Source organism: Hemitrygon akajei, chromosome 8 (genome assembly GCF_048418815.1).
Source record: "Hemitrygon akajei chromosome 8, sHemAka1.3, whole genome shotgun sequence".
In the NCBI taxonomy this organism is placed as follows: domain Eukaryota; kingdom Metazoa; phylum Chordata; class Chondrichthyes; order Myliobatiformes; family Dasyatidae; genus Hemitrygon; species Hemitrygon akajei.
In genome coordinates, this window is record NC_133131.1 from 150978461 (window position 1) to 151000371 (window position 21911).

Consider the following 21911-nt stretch of genomic DNA (forward strand, 5'->3'; position numbering starts at 1 on the left):
ATATTCCCCCCCCCCCCCCCATACTTCCCTCCAATCACCTTAAAATTATTCCTCCTCGAATTAGCCATTTCCGGCCTGCAAAAACTCTCTGGCTGATCACTCAATCTATGCCTCTCATCTTCATGTACACCTTTATCAAGTCTCCTCACATCCTCCTTTGCTCTAAAGCCCTGGCTCGCTCAACCTATCCTCATAAAACTTCACTCTAATCAAGGCTGCATCCTGGTTAATGTCCTCTGCACTCTCTCTAACTGAACACTATATTCCAAATGTGGTCTAAACAAGGCTTTATGGAGCTGCAACATCACCTCACAACCTTTGAGCTCAATCCCCGACTAGCCCTTCTTGCCAACCCTAACAGATTGAGCAGCAACTTTGAGGAATCTATGAATGTAAATCTCAAGATCCCTTTGTTCCTCTATACCCCTAAGAATCCTGTCATTAACCCTGAATTCTGCCTTCAAATTCAATATTTTGAAAGTAAATCACTTCACACTTCTCTGGGTTGATCTCCATTCTCAGCCCAGCTTTGCTTCTTGATAATGTCCCGTTGTAACCTACGACAACCTTCTACACTATCCACAACTCCACCAACCTTCAAGTCATCTGCAAACTTGCTAACCCACCTTTCCACTTCCTCATCCAAGTCACATATAAAAATCAGTAAGAGCAGAGATCCCAGAACACATCCCTGCAGAACACCACTGGTCACTGACCTCCAGGCATAATCTTCCACCACTCTCTACCTTCTATGGGCAAGCCAGTTCTGAATTCACACACTCACGTTTCCCTGGATCCCATGCCTCCTGACTTTCTGAATGAGCCTATCATGTGGAACCTTATCAACAGCTTACTAAAATCCATATACAGGTAGTCCCCGAGTTATGAATGTCTGAATTATGGACAACTTGTACTTATGAACCAAGGAAGGAGAACGCCGACTGCCATTTTAAGTCGTTGCCGTTGACATTGTGTTGAGTGTTTAATTTTGTATTTGGCTTAAATTTTTCTTAGTAAGATTCACCCTGACCCCTCCCCCCCCCCTCCCCCCGTTCTGGTCGGCTGGTGGCGCAGTCAGATCAGCACCGGGCTAGAGAATGGAGGTTCCCGAGTTCGATTTAGTGACAGACCGCTCCCGTGCCGGGTTGATGTCGATCCAGTGACTCCCGTACCATCCCTGCCGGTTTGATATCGAGCTCACAACTCAACCTCGTAAAAAAAAAACCACAGCCACCTCCAGTTTAAATTCCCACGCGGAATATTGTGGAGGATCAAATACCCAAACCCAGCACAGCCCCCAATTGTGCCATTTAACCTGTCTCAGTGCAGTGCAGTTTAGGACCCGGGGAATTTAGTGCTGTGGTTCTTAGGACCCAGCGGACCTCGGGATAATACTGGATGTACTTGTTCCGACTTACGTACAAATCTGACTTAAAGACGGACTCAGGAACGGAACTCATATGTAACCCGGGGACTGCCTGTATATATCTATAGAACTGTGCAAAAGTCTAAGGCGCATATATATAGCTAGAGTGCCTAATAACTTTATACAGTGCTGTAGCAATTTTATGTATTGCACTGTACTGCTGTCACAAAAAAAACCAGATTTCATGGCATATGTGAGTGATGATATGGGTCTCTATTGTGGACTGAAAGTGGGAAGGGGCAGGAAGAGGGGAAACATGGGTTGGGAAAGGGGGAAGGGAGAGCGGAGGGAGTGGGAAGCACCAGAGAGGCATTCTATAATGATCAATAAACTAATTGTTTGAAATCAAATTACCTTGCCTGGTGCCTCAGGGAAGTGTGTACCTTACGGGTGTGTCTGCACCCGTGCCACCCCCACACCCCCTACTCTGCTCCCTGTCCACTCCCCTCTCACAGGCTCCACCTTCTCCAATTCCAACATCTTTTGCTCCCACCAGGTTTACAAACTCTCTCTCCACTCCATATTGACAAATACACTACTCTGCACAAGTCTTAGGCACCCTGGCTATATATACATATTTGCCTAAGATTTTTTGCACAGTACTGTACTACATATGGAGAGACAGACAGACAGAGAACCTAGTTTAACCTTCCTCTGTGGTTATAAGGTTCCACACACTTTAGAAATGTTTGAAGTTTGCACTCAGAAGCAGGCGGAGCCCTTGTGATCAGGACCCTATGAAAGAGGACAAGGCTGGGTTAATATCTGCGGAAATAGAGATTGCTCATCAAGGCAAGAGATTGGCCTCTGGACGTTCTGTTTAAGATAGGACAGGTGCTGCTCCTATCATATCGAGACACGCTTTACAGTGCCATTCAGTGATCACTAATTGCTTAATGAACCTGGAATCGTGTAGATGTAAGGGAAAACTAAAAGGCATTAAAATGCTTTCTCTCCTATTTAGTATCCTTTGTAAGTAATGTTTCAATACCAAGACTCCTTAAAATAACACGCGCACTCCATTAAAATGTTGCAGAACAAGTTCTAATAAGGTACAGGATATGTCCAGGTTCAGTTCTGTGCTCCAGCAATCAGTTATCCACTTATGTTTCAAAGTACTCTCTTATAATACATGCATTTGCAATGGAATCAGCAATTCCAACCCCTGGGGAAACAAAGCTGTCTTTCTATGTGTCACTAAAGAAATCAAAAATATTGGCATTTTACCTCCCAGTAGGCTCATTGATTCAGGCTTTGCTTGTTTACTGATTGCACTTGCTTTGGTGTTCCTGCAGGGGTCAGTAGCACAGGACTTCGCCAGCAGGGAAAGTCTCCCAGCTTCAGCGTAAACTGGACTCTGGGAGACTCCGACCTGGAGATCGTTAATGCTACAACAGGAAAGGGGGACCTGGGCTGTTCGTCCAGACTCTGTAAGCGTGCACTTTATACCCAATGGGCAAAGCTGTATGGCAAGGTAAGAATTATGTGATCTGGTGATGGTATGCGCTGTAGATCGACCAATACTGACACAGAACATAGACATGTCAGTACAGCATAGGATCAGGACTTCGGCTCATCATCTAGTGCCAAGCTTATTAAGTTAATGTTGCCAAGTTACACCATCTGTTTTTGCCTGTATATGAACAATATCCCTTCATTCTCTGCACTTTCACTTGCCTGTCTAAGAACCTATTCAATGTCTCTGTCATCTCTGCCTCCACTAACACCCTGGCAACACATTCCAGGCAACCACCAATCATTTGGACAGGTGCTTGGGCTGAAAGGACACCTAGTGCAGGCAAATTGGACTCGTGCACGAAGGAGGCTGTAAAGGCCCATGTCTGTATTGTACGTTTCTATAACTCTATGTTTATGTGAAGCGGAAAATATACAGACCCTCCGGGTCCCAGCTCAGCTGCAAATGTACCCAAGTTCCTTCCTGCTGATGTTTATTTTATTTAGAAAATCAGCATGGTAACAGGCCCAACGAGCCCACGCCGCCCAATTACATCCATGTTACCAATGAACCCATATGTCTTCGGAATATGAAGGAAGCCCAGAGCAGCGGAAAGAAACCCATGCAGTCATAGGGAAAATGTTCAAATTCCTTACAGACAGTGGCAGAATTGAACCTTTGTTTTTGGCGCTGTCATCGTGTAACACTAACTACTATGGTACCATGTTGCCCAGGGGTCCTGGACCACACATACAAGCTCTTGCTGCTAACTCCTCCTTGCACCCTGGACCTCCTGTTTACATTCCAGACCAATGAGGGAGCCAGATGCCCAACTAATAGGATTGCCAAATAATTAGATGCCAGGTGATTGGAGTGCTCCTGTATCTGGAATTCTCATGACAGCACAATTGGCTTCTCCTCGTTCAAAGAGACATTGAAGATGGAAGCAAGGGGAACTTAGGTGGCTGAAGATGCTGTAATGTGCAGCAAATGTTGGAGGCAGAAGGATGGTTGAAACCCTGCATCAGGATTAGCAGCAGTCAGCAAAACGGTAACAATGCTAACTTGCATATCAAAGTACAGACATCTAAACACCAATTCCAAAGTAATTGAAGCAAAAAAATCTGTATTTGCTAGAAGTTACAGAAAATGCTCATAACATCAGGCAGTATCTGTGGGGGAGAGAGACAGAGTCAACATTTCAAATTACTGACTGAAACATTGACACTGCTTCACATTCCACAAATACTGCCTGGCCTGCTGAGTGATTCCAAAATTTTCGGTTGTGCATTGATTCCAGAGTCCCCATTGATGGTGGAATAACATCGCTATGCTCATTGAATTCTACCATAGTCCTGCCTCCATTGCACTCCCAAAGTCATACTGGCATCTGCGAGTTAATTAAGTGAACTACAGCAGAGAGTTTGTTGTTGAGGAAAGCAAATGGTGGATGTTCATACTCATATTAGCATCTTCAATTAAACTGGTTGGATCTCATTGAAGTTTGGAATGAATGCAGAGTTGCAGAGGAAAGATCAAATTACTGCTCTAAGTGAGAGAACAGATTTAATGTTCAGAACCCCAGTGTACAACTGTTTCTAACAAAACATCTCTGTCCTTGGCATTAGACTTCACAGCTACTGGCAACATAGTATAAGTCTAGAAATTATTGTTGGCAGTATAAGGAAACAAGTCTTAGATTCTGAAATTCCATGTGGGATTTACCATAATCCTGCAGTAATTCTGGCGACAGATCATCAAAGCTAACATAGCTAGAAATGACAATTCATGATGACCTAGGAATTCAGCAAGTTGCTCAGCTGAAATTATATCAGGGCTGCTGTAGAGAGCCCATTGAATTGTAAGCCTTCATCATGTTTCAGCCACTACCTTTGCATGTTTTTTTAGTGGAGGTATTAATTTATTCAAATGCACACAATTATGAATTAACTTTTACAATAGCATCATATAAAAGCCATTACTTACAGGATTATGAACACTTGCATTGTGAAGAAAGGGATTCTCCAGTTAGCAATTTGCCTGTTTGATCTTCAACTCTAAGACTCCGAAACAATATGCCAGAAACACTCAGCAAGTCAGGCAGCACCTGGGGGAATGAGAAACTGAGTTAATAACCTACATTCTTATTAAGGATCATTTCTTTTAAATGTTAACTTTATTTTTTCCTTCACTCCTCCTGAGTATTGTCTCTTTTTTTCAGATTTATTTGTTTGTTTATTTATTTAGTGATACAGTGCTGAGTAAGGCCCTGCAGCCCTTCGAGCCACACTGCCCCAGCAACCTAGACAAACCCTATTAATCCGAACCTAATCACGGAACAAAGATATCTACAGCACATTCCAGGCCCTTCAGCCCACAATGTTGTGCCGACCATGTAACCTGCTCTAGAAATTGCCTATAATTACCCTACCACATAGCCCTCTATTTTTCTAAGCTCCATGCACCTATCTAAGAGTCTCTTAAAAGACCCCATTGTATCCGTCTCCACCACCATCACCAGCAGTGCACTCCACACACCCATCACTCTCTGTGTGGAAAACTTACCTCTGACATCCCCTCTGTACCTACTTCCAAGTACCTTCAAACTATGCCCCCTCATGTTGGCCATTTCAGCCCTGGGAAAAGGTCTCTGGCTATCCACAAGATCAATGCCTCTCATCACCTTCTACACCTCTATCAGGTCGCCTCTCATCCTCCATCACTCCAAGGAGAAAAGGCCAAGTTCACTCAACCTATTCTCATAAGGCATGCTCCCCAATCCAGGCAACATCCTTGTAAATCTCCTCTGCACTCTCTCTATAGTATCCACATGCTTCCTGTAGTGAGGTCACCAGAACTGAGCACGGTACTCCAAGTGGGGTCAAACTAAGGACATATCTAGCTGCAACATTACCTCTCGGCTCTTGAACTCGATCCCACAGTTGATGAAGGCCATCACACCATGCACCTTCTTAACAGCACTCTCAACCTGTGCAGCAGCTTTGGGTATCCTATGGACACAGACCCCAAGATCTCTCTGACCCTCCAATTTACAGTAACCAATTAAACTACCCAGTACGTCTTTGGATTGTGTGAGGAGACCGGAGGACCCGGAGAAACCCACACATTCCACAGGGAGGACGTACTGAGACACCTTACAGAACAGCACCGGAATTGAACTCCGAGCTCCAGAATGCCCTGAGCTGTAATAGCGTCGTGTTAACTGCTACCATGGCGACCAAATCTGAAATATTTACCTTTAATTACCTTAGGATCAGTGCTTGATTGTTCACACTCTGAGGTGGAAAAACAGCATTGCTTACATATCCGCTGCCTCATTATTAAACGCTATGATCTCCACTCACTCCTGAGGTTTTCAGTTCTCGCTGGTTTTAATCATCATCCTAGCCATTAAGGCACAGAAGGACAGAGTTGTAATGTGGCTGAATGGGATTAGTGTAGATGAGCAGTAGGTCAACATGGGAATGATAGGTTTAAGAGCTTGTTTCTGTGTTCTGCAACTTTACGACTCTACGATCCTCAACTTGAATCTCTGTTCTTTCTGCATCCATGATCTTCATAAGGAATTTGGTAGAATTTGGCACTTCAACCCATCTAGTCTGTTCTGCCATTCAATCATGATTGATTTCATTCAACCCCATTCTCCCACTTTCTTCCTGTAACCCTAAACTCCCTTACCAATCAAGTATTTATCAATCCCTGTCTTAAATACACAATTTACTCCAAGTCATTTGGTCTGAAATGACTTGGCCTCCACGGCCCGCCGTGGCAAGGAATTCCACAGATTAATCACCCTCTGGCTGAAAAAATTCCTCCACATTTCAGCTCTAAAAGGATGTCACTTTATTCTGAGGCTATGCCATCAGATTCTAGGCTCTCCTCCTAATGGAAGAAACCCTCCATCCACTTTGTATTGGCCATTCAGTATCAGGTAGTTTTCATTGAGATCTCCCCTCATCCTTTAGTCTACCTCAATGTGTGTGTGTGTGTGTGTGTGTGTGTGTGTGTGTGTGTGTGTGTGTGTGTGTGTGTGTGTGTGTGTGTGTGTGTGTGTGTGTGTGTGTGTGTGTGTGTGTGTGTGTGTGTGTGTGTGTGTGTATATTTTTATACATATGCATATATATTGTTCTATATATTGTATATACAATACATATATTAAGGAAATTATATAATATATAGTAGATTCTAGTTAATTGGTCCATCAGTTAATCGAGGTATCCACTAATTTGGAACTGCTCTTAATGAACAAAATCAAATTGAGAAACTAGCCAGGATTCCCCTCTTTTATCTGGGACACTATGTTGCTTAATTGGAGCAGGAGACTATTGCCGTACATTTTCTAATTTGTGTCAGTCACATGCACATCATGTGGCTATTAGACATTACACCATGCTTAGAGCAATCGGTGTCTGCGCTGATTTTGTTCATTTGCCGTCAATCAAAAGAACATGTCAGCGTACACTGGATGAACTCCTCCATCGGTAACTATTAAGAATTAACACAGAGTTTTATAGTACAGTAGTAGTTTTGGTATTATTCTAATTTATTCTGTATTTTATTTAAAAATATAATTTGTTACCTAGTTGAACAGTAGTTTGTCTTCTTTATACCTTTTCAACCATTTCCATGAAACTCAGGCTAATTGAGGCAGTTTCATTATTGGACCAAAATGTAATGGTGCCCATGTGTCCGAATTAACTGGAATCCACTGCATATATCATTTTGATTTCTTTTATATATCATTGTTTCAAATGAATTGAGCCTCTGTGGTCCTGTGGAGCTGAGAGTATCAAAGGTGCAGTATCCTCCCAGTGAAATATCTCCTCAGCTTAGTGCTAAACAACATACACCTTATTCTCACACTGCAACCCCTGGCTCAAGACTCCTCCGTCAGGGGAAACTTCCTCCCTACATCCAGTATCTCAAACCTGGAGGAATTCTGCAAGTTTCAATGGGATCTCCACCTCTTCTTCCAGACTCCAGTGTACAGTATATAGGCCCAGTCTCTCCTTATATGCCAACCCTTGGACCTAGCTAGGCTCTCTACACTCCTTCTGAGTAAGTAAATTATTTTTCAGAACTGTACACAGCATTCCTAGTGCAATCTCAACAAGGCACCAAAGAATTGCAGTATTCAGACCTCCAAATAATGAGTTTGCTGCTCATTTATGGAGGCTTTCAATGGTTTGTTGCTCAAGAACACTTTCAACATCAGTATTACCAATTTTATACCATTTTTTAAAAATGCTGTTTTTATGTTTTATTCTCCAAAATGGATGACCTCACATTTTCCATATTATATTGAACCTGCCCTTCACCTTGTCCATATCCTTTGAAGCCTTGTTACATCTCTTCTCTGTTATTAAAGTATCTGTACTAGGCTCATCAGCAAAGTTGGATTCGGTTCCCTTAGCTATAAGTTGCTAATTTCGCAACGTGAGGACATACCAAACTACTTGCAACTAATGAAGTACTTCTGAAGTGTACTTACTGCTGACTTAAGTAGTTTGATGTAAACGCCAGAGAAAGCAGATGCTGGAATAATTTGCTGGAGGAGATCAGCAAGTCGAGCAGCATCTGTGGAAGGACAAGGAAAGGCGCTGTTTTGGGCCAAAGCCCTGCCTGATCAAAGTTCAAAGTAAATTTATTATCGAAGTACGTAGATACACTTCACCATACACAACCCTGAGATGGTGACGCAATTCTGAGTTGTTCCGTCAGATTGTAACTTGATCTAAGCCCTACAGCAACAGACATGCTCAGGCCCTAATAATACACTGATGGGTCACTCATGGAACTCCTAAGCCTTGTAGAATATTTGCAGGAAATTTCCCATTCAACATTACTTCTTCAATAAAATATGGTTTATTGGATTTGCACATTAACAACTGCAAATATATATCCCTGAGGGAACCTATCAGTACTTTAATAAATGTCACAATGAGGTTTCCTTGTGATAAGAATTCCTTCCAAGTAGTCAGTTAGTGAAAATTATTTCTGACAATTCATAAGTGAAACTTGCACTGCAACCTGAAAGCAGTCACATCAATATTCTCCACATATAGTCTTGTTAATATCAGGAATCCTCAAAACTTGCAGCCCGAAGCTCTTCAGCTCAATTTATATCCCTTGAAATTACCTTTTACATTATAGGCAATTTCTTCCTTAGTTAAATGTTCTACAAATGCTCTTTTAATAAAATTTCATTATAATTGTAATAGAATAATGTTTTATAAATATATGTTATTTGCTCAAGTGTTGCTGGAACATAAATTGTTTTACTGTTTAATTTAAATTACGTGATGATGTGGTTAAAATAAGAGGTTTTGAAAAATCCAAGCTGCTTAAATATTTTAACCCTTTTTTGTTTCCCAGTGTAATTTATTGAGAGAAAACTATTTTGATTCATACGTCATTGACCTGTTATTTGGAGAGGTTTCAGTATCGATCTCATTGCTTCCCTACAGAAATCTTCCAATATTAGTATTTTAATGATTTTAGCATTGCACTACTAGAAATATTTTATATGACGTTAGGTTTTCCATATGAACATAGGAAGCAGGAACAAGAATGGGATGTTCAACCATTTGCTAAACCATTGCTGACCTTCTCAATAAAGCCATCTTTCTGCACTGGTCCTATCTCCATGGCACTTCTCTTTGTATCTGGAAATCTATCAGCTTCAGTTCTGGGTGAATTCAGTGAATGAAACTCCAATAGCCCTCTGTGGTAAAGAATTCCAAAGGTTCACCATTCCCCCCTCATTGTCTAAGTCCTTGACCAACTACTGATGATTTCTGACACTGCGACCATTGATTCTAGGCTCATAGAGTTATAGAACAATACAGCATAGAAACAGGCCCTTTGACCCATCTGGTCATGCCAAACTATTGTCTTGCCTAGACCCGTCAACCTGCACACAGACTGTAGCCCTCCATGCCCCTACCATCCATGTACCTATCCAAATTTCTCTAAAATGTTGAAATTGAACCCACATCCACTGCTTCCACTGGTGGCTCATTCCACTCTCTCTCCTCTGACTGAAGAAGTTCCTCGTTATGTTCCCCTTAAACAGTACACCTTTCACCCTTAACCCATGACCTCAAGTTCCAGTCTCACCCAACATCAGTGGAAAAAGCCTGTTTCCATTTACCCTATCTATACCCATCATAATTTAGTATGCCTCTATTAAATCTCCCCTCATTTTCCTCACTCAAGGGAGTAGCCCTAACTTATACAAACCTTCCCTATAACTCAGGTCCTCAAGTCCCAGCATCATCCTTGGAAATTTTCTCTGCAATCTGTCAATCTTATTCATATATTTCCCCTGTAAGCAGTTGACCAGAACTGCACACAATACTCCAACTTAGACCTTTCCAATGTTTTATCGAGCTTCACATAACACCCCAACTCTTGCACCCAATATTTTCATTTATGAAGCTCAATGTAACCAAAGCTCCCTTTACGATCCTCTCTACCTGTAGTGCCACTCCTCTGTATGCAGGTTGTCAGCGCCTGTAGGAATTTTCTAATTTTGAATCAGATCTTCTCTACTCAATCTCTCATTCAACAAACCAAATATTCCTTAGAACCATTCTAGGGTGATCTTCACCAAGCTCTCTATATGGCAAGTACTGTACATCCATTTTATTAAAAAGACCATAACTGACACAATACTCTGGTGTGAGCTTACCAAGGTACTATACAATCGCAATAAGACATGGTTCATTACTGTTGAGTTTAAATCCTCTCATACTACATATGAACATAATTGTTTGCTGCATAAACATGTTGGCTTTCAGTGACTAGAGCACAAGTACATTTGAACAGTACAACCAATAGAATTGAATAGGAACTTAAGGGGACGTTATTTGTCAGGCTTACAAAGAAGGAGAAAGTGGGTGAGCGGAAAGAATTGAGGAGTAAATAGGCAGATAAATATACAAGTCAGGAAGGAAGTGGCATAGGCTGGATGGGCCAAATGGCTTCTTTGCTGTATACTTGTGATTCTTTGATTCAGCTGCAGCTCATATAATTGCCTCATGCGTGTGGAGTGAGACATCCTCCATTCATATGCTAAGAACCGAGAAGAGCAATGTAATTAATACATTCAGCGACAACTCCCTTTCAGTAAAATTTCTCTGCACAGATTTTGGTTAATAGGCTGGTATAAAGCCTAAAAGCTGAGCTAAGATTGTGCACATGTGGTTCCTTTTCAATAATGGCTTTACTACAGTACCACAATGGTCTGTGCTGGACTACAATGATTCCAGGTGGTTTGTTACTATTCATCAGTGCAAAGGAGAACAAAATGATTGTTACTCCAGATTTGATGCACCATAAAAAACACAGTAAGCATAAATAACACAATAAAACATAATAAATATACATACATACATACACTCAGTCGCCACTCACCTGTACACCTGCTCATTAATGTAATCTAATCCGCCAACTCAATGCATAAAAGCTGCAGACATGGTCAACAGGTTCAGTCGTTGTTCAGACCAAACATCAGAATGGGGAAGAAATGTGATCTAAGTGATTTGAGGTTCTTAGAAGCTGCTGATTTCCTAGGATTTTTACGAACCATCTCTAGAGTTTACAGAGAATGGTGCAAAAAAAAATCCACAGAGACTGTGGGTGAAAATGTAGTATTGATGAGAGAGGTCAGAGGAGACTGGCCAGATTGGATCAAGCTGACAGGAAGATGACAGTAACTCAAATAACCACGCGTTACAACAATGGCATGCAGACAGCATCTCTGAATGAACAGCACATCGTGGCTTGAAGTGGATGGGCTACAGCAGCAGAAGACCAAGAACATACACTCAGTGGTCACTTTATTAGGTACAAGAGGTACAAAATAAAATGGCCGCTGAGTGTACTATATCTCTCCAATGTAACTTCAATGCAAAACTACTTTAGGATGCACTTACATCCAGATGTTTATTTCTGACACTGAATTTCATTGCATTGATAACTATCTTGGTTAATATTCTGTTTGCTCTTCTTAGTTTTTCTATTCTTTTCCTTTCTGATTGGAGGGTTGTGACTAGTGGTGTCCCAAAGGATCGGTTCTGGGACCTCTACTTTTCGTGATTTTTATTAACAACCTGGATGTGGGGGTAGAAGAGTGGGTTGGCAAGTTTGCAGACGACACAAAGGTTGCTGGTGTTGTAGATAGTGTAGAGGATTGTCAAAGATTGCAGAGAGACATTGAAAGGATGCAGAAGTGGGCTGACAAGTGGCAGATGGAGTTCAACCTGGAGAAGTGTGAGGTGGTACACTTTGGAAGGACAAACTCCAAGGCAGAGTACAAAGTAAATGGCAGGATACTTGGTAGTGTGGAGGAGCAGAGGGATCTGGGGGTACATGTCCACAGATCCCTGAAAGTTACCTTAAAGGGTAGTTAAGAAAGCTTATGGGGTGTTAGCTTTCATAAGTCGAGGGATAGAGTTTAAGAGTTGCGAGGTAATGATGCAGCTGTATAAAACTCTAGTTAGGTCATACTTGGAGTACTGTGTCCAGTTCTGGTCGCCTCACTATAGGAAGGATGTGGAAGCATTGGAAAAGTTACAGAGGAGATTTACCAGGATGCTGCCTGGTTTAGAGAGTATGCATTATGATCAGAGATTAAGGGAGCTAGGGCTTTATTCTTTGGAGAGAAGGATGTTGAGAGGAGACATGATAGAGGTATACAAGATATTAAGAGGAATAGACAGAGTGGATAGCCAATGCCTCTTCCCCAGGGCACCACTGCTCAATACAAGAGGACATGGCTTTAAGGTAAGGGGTGGGAAATTCAAGGGGGATATTAGAGGAAAGTTTTTTACTCAGAGAGTGGTTGGTGCGTGGAATGCACTGCCTGAGTCAGTGGTGAAGGCAGATACACTATAAAATTTAAGAGACTACTAGACAGGTATATGGAGGAATTTAAGGTGGGTGGTTATATGTGAGGCAGGGTTTGAGGGTCGGCACAACATTGTGGGCCGAAGGGCCTGTACTGTGCTGTACTATTCTATGTTCCTCCCTAACTGTAAGACTTAGTGAATCACAAAGGGTTATTACCATGATATATCACAAAGGAAACCCTTCGTCTATCCCTGAAAACATGCACTACACACAAAATTAATATTATAGAAAGAAAGCTGTGAATTCTTTTGAGGAAATCTAATGATAATCTACCTATAAGATGGAAAGGGAATAACATTTGAAATACCTTTGAATGGATTTTGGAGTATTGCACATTTAGAGTATCGTGAGCAGCTTTTGGCCTACTTATGTAAGGAAGGTTCTGCTGGCATTAAAGATGGTCCAGAGGAGGTCGATGTGAATGGACCCAGGAATTAAAGTGTTAAAGTATGAGGCTGTTTGATGGCTGTGAGCCTGTACTCACTGGAGTTCAGAAGAATGAGGGGGGATCTTATTGAAACCCATGGACTATTGAAAGGCTGAGTTAGAGTGGACGTGGAAAGAAAGTTTCCTAGAGTGGGGGGTCTATGACAAGAGGGCACAGCCTCAAAATTCAGAGACTTAGGAACAGAAATGAGAAGCAAATTCTTTATCCAGAGGGTGGTGAATCTATGAAATTCATTGCCACAGACAGCTATGGATGGCAAATCATTGGGTATATTTAAAGTGGAGGTTGATAGGTTCTTGATCAGTAAGGGCATAAAAGGTTACGGAGACAAGGCAGGAGAAAGGGATTGAGAGGAGTAATAAATCAGCTATGATGGAATGGTGGAATAGACTTGATGGGCCAAATGGCCTAATTCTGCTTGTATGTCTTATGTATTGGTTTTATTCAAGACATCGTCGGGGACATTTATGCACCTCATAAATGAGGTTTTAACCTCAGGTTAGAGGTTTTATACCGGCTTGTTAACTAAAATCTCTGTGGTGAAATGTTGGCTCCGTAGGGAGTTGCCACTGAAAATAGCTCTGCTGTTGTCAGTTCTTCAGCAACAAGCCCCACATCAAGTGAGGATATCTCACCCCAACAGACATTAGCAACTTGGTTGGCATTCTGAGGTTTATGCGTTGTCTGCAGTTGTTAATCAGAAGATATATGGGAACCTCATCACAGTATTGATTAATGAGCAGTGTGTTTATCTTTTTTTCCCATTTTGGATTTAGATACCCTATTTCCCCTACTGGTTGGTAAAAGGGGATTTAAAATTTAAAACCTTACAGATTTATTCAGGATACAATATCTTTGTGCGTGTGTGTGTGTGTGTACATAAATGCATGGGTAGATAAATAGATCGACATACAAAGATTCAAAGTACATTTATCATCAAAGTATGTATGCAGTCTATAATCATGTAATTCATCTTCCCACAGGCAGCCACGACACAAGAAACACCATGAAACCTGTTCAAAGAACACATCAAACACCCAATGCACAAAAGAAAGAACAAATAGTGCAAACAGCAAAATAAAACGAGCAAGAAACCCAAAATATAAAACATCAAACCACAGAGTCATTGAAACAGTCTAGGAATGTTCAGTTTAGTTCAGTTCAGTTCAATTTAGCACTATGTTGTTAATTGACCGCAGACTGCAGAGCCAATCTGCCCCCGATCAAAAGTCACACAAAATAGCAATAAAAATTGAGTAACCTGAAACCAGAACACATTTAACATCAAATACAGAGTCGAATGCCCAACCGGTGTCAACTAAACCTTGCTCAAGACCCAAGATCCAGCATCAAGCAAGAGGGAGAGGTCAAACGCAGATACCCTTCCTCTGAGAGCAGCGAATATGAGAGAGAGAGAAACCAGTAAAACACAGGCTGACAGCACTGAACTCCCACTCACTTTCTGCTCTTGTCATTGATTTCAATTTCAATTTTGCTCTGCGAGGTTGGCAAGAAACTGAGTCGATCATGGGCTTGCTCCCTGTCTCTGGGCTTCTCAGCCTCCAGGCCTCGCGCTCCACTCAAAACCTCACCAAACCCTTGGAGAGAGCAAAGCACCAGATCACTCAATCGACCCAAAAACGCGTCATCAAAATATAAATCACAAGTTCCAATGGTAGCCAGATCATATTTGAAAGATGAAGTAGTAAAAGAAGCAGCTTTGTGAACTATCACCTTTAGTGGTGTTGTTCACTGGCACCATCTTCTTGAAAAAACAATTCATAGATATAACTCTATTCATTTTACTTGTCTTTATGACAAGTGTGTGGTATTAGGTGGGAGAAGGGAGGGTCTAGATTAGAAATGGAATATTTGACAATATTATTTACTCCAATATTAGAATATAACAAATTATCCATTGATTATAAGATCACATTTTATGAGGACTTGGTGTGTAAACTGGCTGTCAAGTTTCCAATACTGCAGCTGCTGCAGATATGACCATATGACCATAAGGCATAGGAACAGAATTAGCCCATCTGGCCCATTGAGTCTGCTCCACCATTCAATCATGGCTGATCCTTTTTTTTCCTGCTCCTCAACCCCAGTTCCCTGCCACCTCCCCATAACCTTTGATGCCATGCCCAATCAAGAACCTATCAATCTCTGCCTTAAATACACCCAGCAACCTGGCCTCCATAGCTGCATGTGGCAATAAATTCCACAAATTCACCACCCTTTGGCTAAATAAATTTCTCTGCATCTCTCTTTTGAAAGGGCGCCCCTCTATCCTGAGGCTGTACCCTCTTGCCCTAGCCTCCCGCACCATGGGAAACATCCTTTCCACATCTACTCTGTCTAGGCCTTTCAACAGTCGAAAGGTTTCAGTGAGATACCCTCTCATCCTTCTGAATTCCAGCAATTACAGACCCAGAGCCATCAAACATTCCTCGTATGATAACCCTTTCATTCCTGGAAACATCCTTGTGAACCTCCTCTGGATCCTCTCCAATGCCAGCACATCTTTTCTAAGATGAGGGGCCCAAAACTGTTCACAGTACTCAAGGTGAGGCCTCACCACTGCCTTATAAAGCCTCAGCATCACATCCTTGCTCTTGTATTCTTGAAATGAATGCTAACATGGCATTTGCCTTCCTCACCACCGCAAGTTAACCTTTAGGTTGTTTTGCACAAGGACTCCCAAGTCATATGAGTGTTATGATTTCCACCAGCTCAGGGCCATCTGGCACTGCAGTACATTATCTGCCCTATCATACCTAAATGGAATTAATTTATTTATTTAATTCTGTTGTTGTTATTGCCTTAATGCCCACTGAAAAGCTACCAGTCCATCCCTAGACCTGATCACTTTAGGGGTGGCACAGGATTGCTTCGAGTCGGTAGACTGGGCTGTGTTCAAGGACTCATCAGAGGAGCTGAATGAATACACCACAGTCGTTATGGGCGTTAATAAAAATAGCCATAGACAAGTGTGTCCCCACAAAATCATTCAGTTTTCTCCAACCAGAAGCCCTGGATGAACCATGAGATCCTCAATCTGCTGAGGACCAGACTGTGGCATTGCGGTCTAGCAACCAAATAAGATAAAAGACATCCAGATACACTCTCCAGAAAGCTATCTCACAGGCAAAATGCCTGTGCCAGGGCTTGAATGCTATTTCCTCTTACAAAGTGAAACCCAGCAACTAAGGCTTCGCTCCTAGATGAGCTCAATGCCTTCTATACTCGCTTCGACTATCAAAACATGGAGGAATCTTCATGAACTCCCACAGCCCCCAATGACCCTGTGGCTTCTGATTCTGAAGCCAATATGAGAGCATCCTTCAGGAAGGTCAACCTATGGAAAGCATCCAACCCAGGTGGAGCCCCTGGTCAAGTACTGAAGACCTGTGCTGATCAACTGGCTGGACTGTCCACCAAAATCTTTAACTTCTTGCTTCAAGAAGGCTTCAATTATACCAGTGCCTGAGAAGGACATGGTAACCTGACTCAATGACTATCATCCAATACCACTGTGATGAAGTGCTTTGCGAGGTTGGTGATGAAGCCTATCAACTCCTACCTGAGTAGCAACTTGGATCTGCTCCAATTTGCCTACCAGCACAACACATCCACAGCAAATGCCATTTCATTGGCTCTTCACTCAACTCTGGAACATCTGCTCAGCAAAGATGTATACATAAAGATGCATTCTTTATTGACTGCGGCTTAACATTCAATACCATCATCCTCTCAAAACTAATCAATCAGCATCAAGACCATGGCCTCAATACCTCTTTGTGCAGTTGAATCTTCAACTTCCTCACTCGCAGATGCCCATCAGTTTAGATCGGCAACAACATCTCCTGCACAATCTCCATCACCACAGGGGCACCACAAGGTTCTGTTTAGCCCCTGTTTATTCACTTCATACTTATGACTGTGAGGTTAAGCACAGTACATGGTGACAGACAGTAGACGTACTTTGATAGTAGAAGTTTCAAAGTAGACTTTGAAGAGCCTTTCTCAAAGTCCATACTCCCTCGACACAGAAGAGGCTGTGCTGAAAACATGGGGTTCTGGCTCCACAGGCTTATTTTCCAAAGTACCACTAATTTTGAGTCACCTGACTTTAGTTAACTGGTCCAGCTCGTTACTCAATTACCCAGGAGACTACAGAAGGCCCTGTAAAAGAGCAGGAGGTCTTGTTCTGTGCCTTTACTATCTGTGCAGTTGACAAGGCCTTATCCTGGACCAATGTGAGCCTAGTGTCTTTCCAGCAAGGATAAAGCAAACTACTCTCTGGCCCAATTTCCAGCTCATGCACTGTGTTAAGATCTCTCTTGACAGTTTTCATCTCTTACTAGAGGACCTGCACTTAAGGTGAGAAGAGGTAAATTCAAAGGAGATGTGCAGTAGAGGTTTTTCACACTGAGGAATGGATGCCTGAAATGTGCTGCTGGGGTTGTAGTGGAGGCAAATGTGATAGAGGCGTTTAAAAGGCCCTTGTAGGCACATGAATGGATCGAGAGGGACATTGTTCAGGCAGAATGGATTAGTCAAGTTAGGCGCTAAATTACAGTCCTGATGAAGGGTCTGGTCTTGAAATGTTGACTGTTTACTCTTTTCCATAGATGCTGCCTGGCCTGCATTTCGTGTGTGGTGCTTAAGTTAATATTTTAGTTAGTTTGACGCTTCCTTTGAACGGGGTCCATGGTGTTTCTTTGCTTCGAGGCTGTCTACAGGAAGACGAATCTCAGGGTTGTATACTGCATACATACTTTGATAATAAATGTACTTTAAATCTTTTTCTCCCTCCATTTGTTTGTCCTTGACCCTTTAATTACTGAAGGTGTCTACTGTTAGTTTTGAACATTATTGAGATAAGGAGCACATTATATTGGAAATATTTCAAACCCAAATTGAGGAGATGGGGCTTGATGCAAAGCAGCCAAAATCGTATTGAAAGAAGGGGAAGGCTTGAGGGGCCAAATGGTCTACTCCTGCTTATAAAATCATAGAGAATAGCAGCACAGAAACATGACTTTCAGTCCAACTCGTCCATGATGCCCATCGAAGCTAGTCCCATTTGCGGTGTTCTTCCCATAATCTCCTAAACTATTCCTATCTATGTACCCGTCCAACTATCTTTTTAAATGTTGTTATTGTACCTCCCTCAACCCTTTCTTCTGGCACTTTGTTCCATATACACACCACCCTCTGTGTAAAGAAGTTATGCCTCAGGTCTCTTTTAAATTGTGCCCCACTCACCTTAAACCTATGCCCTCTAGTTTCAGATTATCTTTCCCCTAGGAAAAAGATTGCATGCATTCTACACCCCTTGTGATTTTATACACTTCTATAATGTCACGTCCAGTCTCCTGCAGTCCAAAGAGTAAAGTGTTAGCCGGTCCTACTTCTCCCTGCAATCAGTCCCAGCAATATCCTCGTAAGTGCTCCTATTTTAGTGATCTTGTGTTCTCCTTTCAAGTTATTAGACAGACAGATAGAACTTTCACCTTGAAGTCCACCTGCCTCTCTAACATTAAAGAGCACCATTACTAAAGCAGCATCGGAGACCAATCTCACATCATTCTTTTACTTTGTTTCTTTTTCCCAGTCCTTACAGTGGGATGCAGACGATCCCACAAGGTGTACGAGGAATGAGGCCGGCTTCTGGAAATGCAATGTGGAAATTAGCTGCTCGTGGACACAGCTGTTTGAGTCTCCTGTCAGTGCCGGCTCGTTCACTTTGTTTTTCTGCTCTCCTCCACAGCTGAGCACACGAGCCTCGAACCTTCGGGGGACGCCGTCCGTGTACTGTGAGGCCAAGCTGGCAGCCGAGGACTACCAGGCCGCCAAGCAGCAGCTGTTCAAGGCATTGCAGAGAGCTGACCTGGGCACGTGGGTAAAGAAGCCCCCAGAACAGGATCAGTTCTTGCCTGCTGCGTAGAGGTGACGGCACAGACCATGGCTTGTAATGTTCAAAGTGAACTTCAGTGAAGGAGAAAGTAAAAGCAAACCTCAAAATCTCCACCTTTCTTCGGAAGACAGCTCCCATCATTGCCTCATCGAACCTGCTCACCCCTGTTTCCACAGATGGTGTTCATAGCAATGCAGACGCCAATAGCTCCATTGGTAATGAACTGCCCTATGGAATCCTCCAGTTCTTAACCTATAGCAGAAAGGCATTCACCCACAAACTGTTGGACCAACAAAAGACGTGACAAACAGTCTGAGGGCAAAATTGAATTGTAAAATCAACCCTTCATCTATTTCTCTGATAAGGTGCTTCTTTCCTCTCGCTCATATACATTTTGTGGTGGCCATTGAATACAATTTTATAATCAATTTCTTATTAATCTGATATTTATATCCAGGCCTCCTGGTGCACAACCATTGAGATTCTGTCCAATTACTGTCCAAGCTTTGAGGAGCTGGCAATGATTGTTAATTAAACTTCGATCCGAAACAAACAGAGGCCGAGTTGGCTGAGCAGACATTCCTCCAGCATCTCTCCGGACCTGTAGAGGTCGCTGCTGTGGGAAACGAGTCCCATCTGTCCGAGAGGCAAAAGTGAGCTGAAACCAAATAGGGAGAAGTTCATTGAAGCACAACAACCCTACGTTGGAATTGAGAGGGACTTCACGCTGAGGTGCTTTTAGTTTGGATTAGATGTGAAACAATAACTAAAGGGATTAATGGTCATAGATGTCCTGGTTTAAGAATTGCACAGATAACAAGCGGCCTGGCAACTGAGGAATTGATCGAGTGTTTAACAGCAACCAGCCCAAGAGCATTGAATCAGCCTTGAGCGAGTGAAATTGCTACGACTTACAGCTGCGTACTTTCCACTTGAGAAGTGAGAAGTGGCTGTTGTAAGTGGCGGGCGGGAGGGTGCAATGTTAACATGCAATACACATAACTCAGGCCAGCTTGGAAGGAGGCGCACGGTCCTCCCAACTGAGACGGTGTAGTGCTGCTTTACTATGCAAATCAGGTCCTGTGGTTGTTGGAGAACTCCTGCTGCAGAACGTGGGGTCAAATAGTTGAGATCCATCTGAGCTAACGGCAGTCCAAACAGGGCTGGCTGACAAACTCTGCAAGCGTTCTAAGCGATACTTTCTTAAAAAGGAACAGGAAAATAATCTGGAGGGTTACCAGTCGAGTTTTGAATCACTCCCACATGAAGCTACCTGCAGACCAGTGTAATGAGTTCACCCTAAAAGTTACATTTGACTTCATATCATTACAGTTGATATTATTTATCTATATATTCAAAGGGCTTTAATGAGCTGGCTTACAACAGCAGACTAACAAATGTCAACGTATGTGGACTCAGAAGATGTGTTTTAGCTTTTCAAGGCCACAAAGGAAGCAAAGTTCCAGGGCTTATTGCTCGAGGGATGGAAATGAAATGTAGTGACATTATGCTACCTTGAGCCTTTGGTTAGACCAGACTGCGAGCAATGTGTGTAGGACTGAATAGAAGCGATGTAGAGATGTTGCAAAGAAGATTGACATGGACTATACCAGAACTGTGAGTGTAGACACAATGAGAACAGGTGAATAAACTGGGTCTCTCCTTCACTTGCAGAAGCTCAAGCAGTGACCTAACTTAAAATGATGAAAGTTTTGAAAAGAATGCAATCTGAGAACCCTGTACTCATGGATTCCTTTATCACTCCTATCGATCAACCCAGGGCTTATTTCCCTTTGTTTACTTTTTCTTCATTCCCCACTCCCTACCTCACCACACCATTATGTTACCCAGATAATTAACCGTTCCCCAATCTGTTTCCAACTGCCCTTCACCATTACACTTATCCTCCTGGATTTCTCCTTCCTTGGCCTACCTCTCCTATCCACTCCCCAATCTGCTTCTTTCTTTCTTTTTAAATCTTTTTATTAATTTTAAGAAAAACATTAGTGAAATATGAATACAAAACATTTGAGAGTACATAATTAATAGTTTAAATAAACAATCAGATATGTAATAATCAATATATAAGGCCTCCCAAACTCATAGTATTAATATAAAAGAATCGAAAAAGAGGAAAAAAAACCCCCAACAAAAACTAAAAGAAAACTTTAAAAAAAAAACTAACCAACATGGGCAATTGCATAATGTTAAATACATACAGTAGTGCCGATAACTCCGAACCTCCATCCAAATAATTAAGGATAATAACAGTAAGGTTTAGGATCAGACCATTTAACTCATATGAAAATGTTGAATAAATGGTCTCCAAGTTTCCTCAAATTTAACTGAAGAATCAAAAACCACACTTCTAATTTTTTCTAAACTCAGACAAGAAATAGTTTGAGAAAACCACTGAAATACAGTTGGAGGGTTAATTTCTTTCCAATTCAGTAAAATAGAACTTCTAGCCATTAATGTAACAAATGCAATCATTCGTTGAGATGAAGCGGATAAACGATTATTATCTATCATTGGTAAACCAAAAATTGCAGTAAAAGGATGCGGTTGGAGATTGATATTTAAAACTCTTGAGATAATATTAAAAATATCTTTCCAATAATTTTGTAAACAAGGACAAGACCAAAACATATGAGTCAGTGAAGCAACATCAGAATGACATCTGTCACAGGTTGAATTAACATAAGAATAAAATCGAGCAAGT

At 42.0% G+C, this 21911-nt stretch overlaps 1 protein-coding gene across 2 annotated transcripts in view; it reads left to right on the top strand.

Annotated features, from left to right (window-relative positions):
* The window catches only part of adarb2 (adenosine deaminase RNA specific B2 (inactive)), a 799330-nt gene extending 779239 nt beyond the window's left edge, over positions 1-20091 (top strand). For both annotated transcript variants that reach the window (XM_073054839.1, XM_073054840.1), the window contains 2 exons: positions 2722-2900; positions 19043-20091. In XM_073054839.1, the coding sequence (XP_072910940.1) occupies positions 2722-2900; positions 19043-19219 (356 nt within the window). In that variant the 3' untranslated portion in view covers positions 19220-20091. The remainder of the gene's footprint in view (positions 1-2721; positions 2901-19042) is intronic.
* The last annotated feature ends 1820 nt before the right edge of the window (positions 20092-21911 follow it).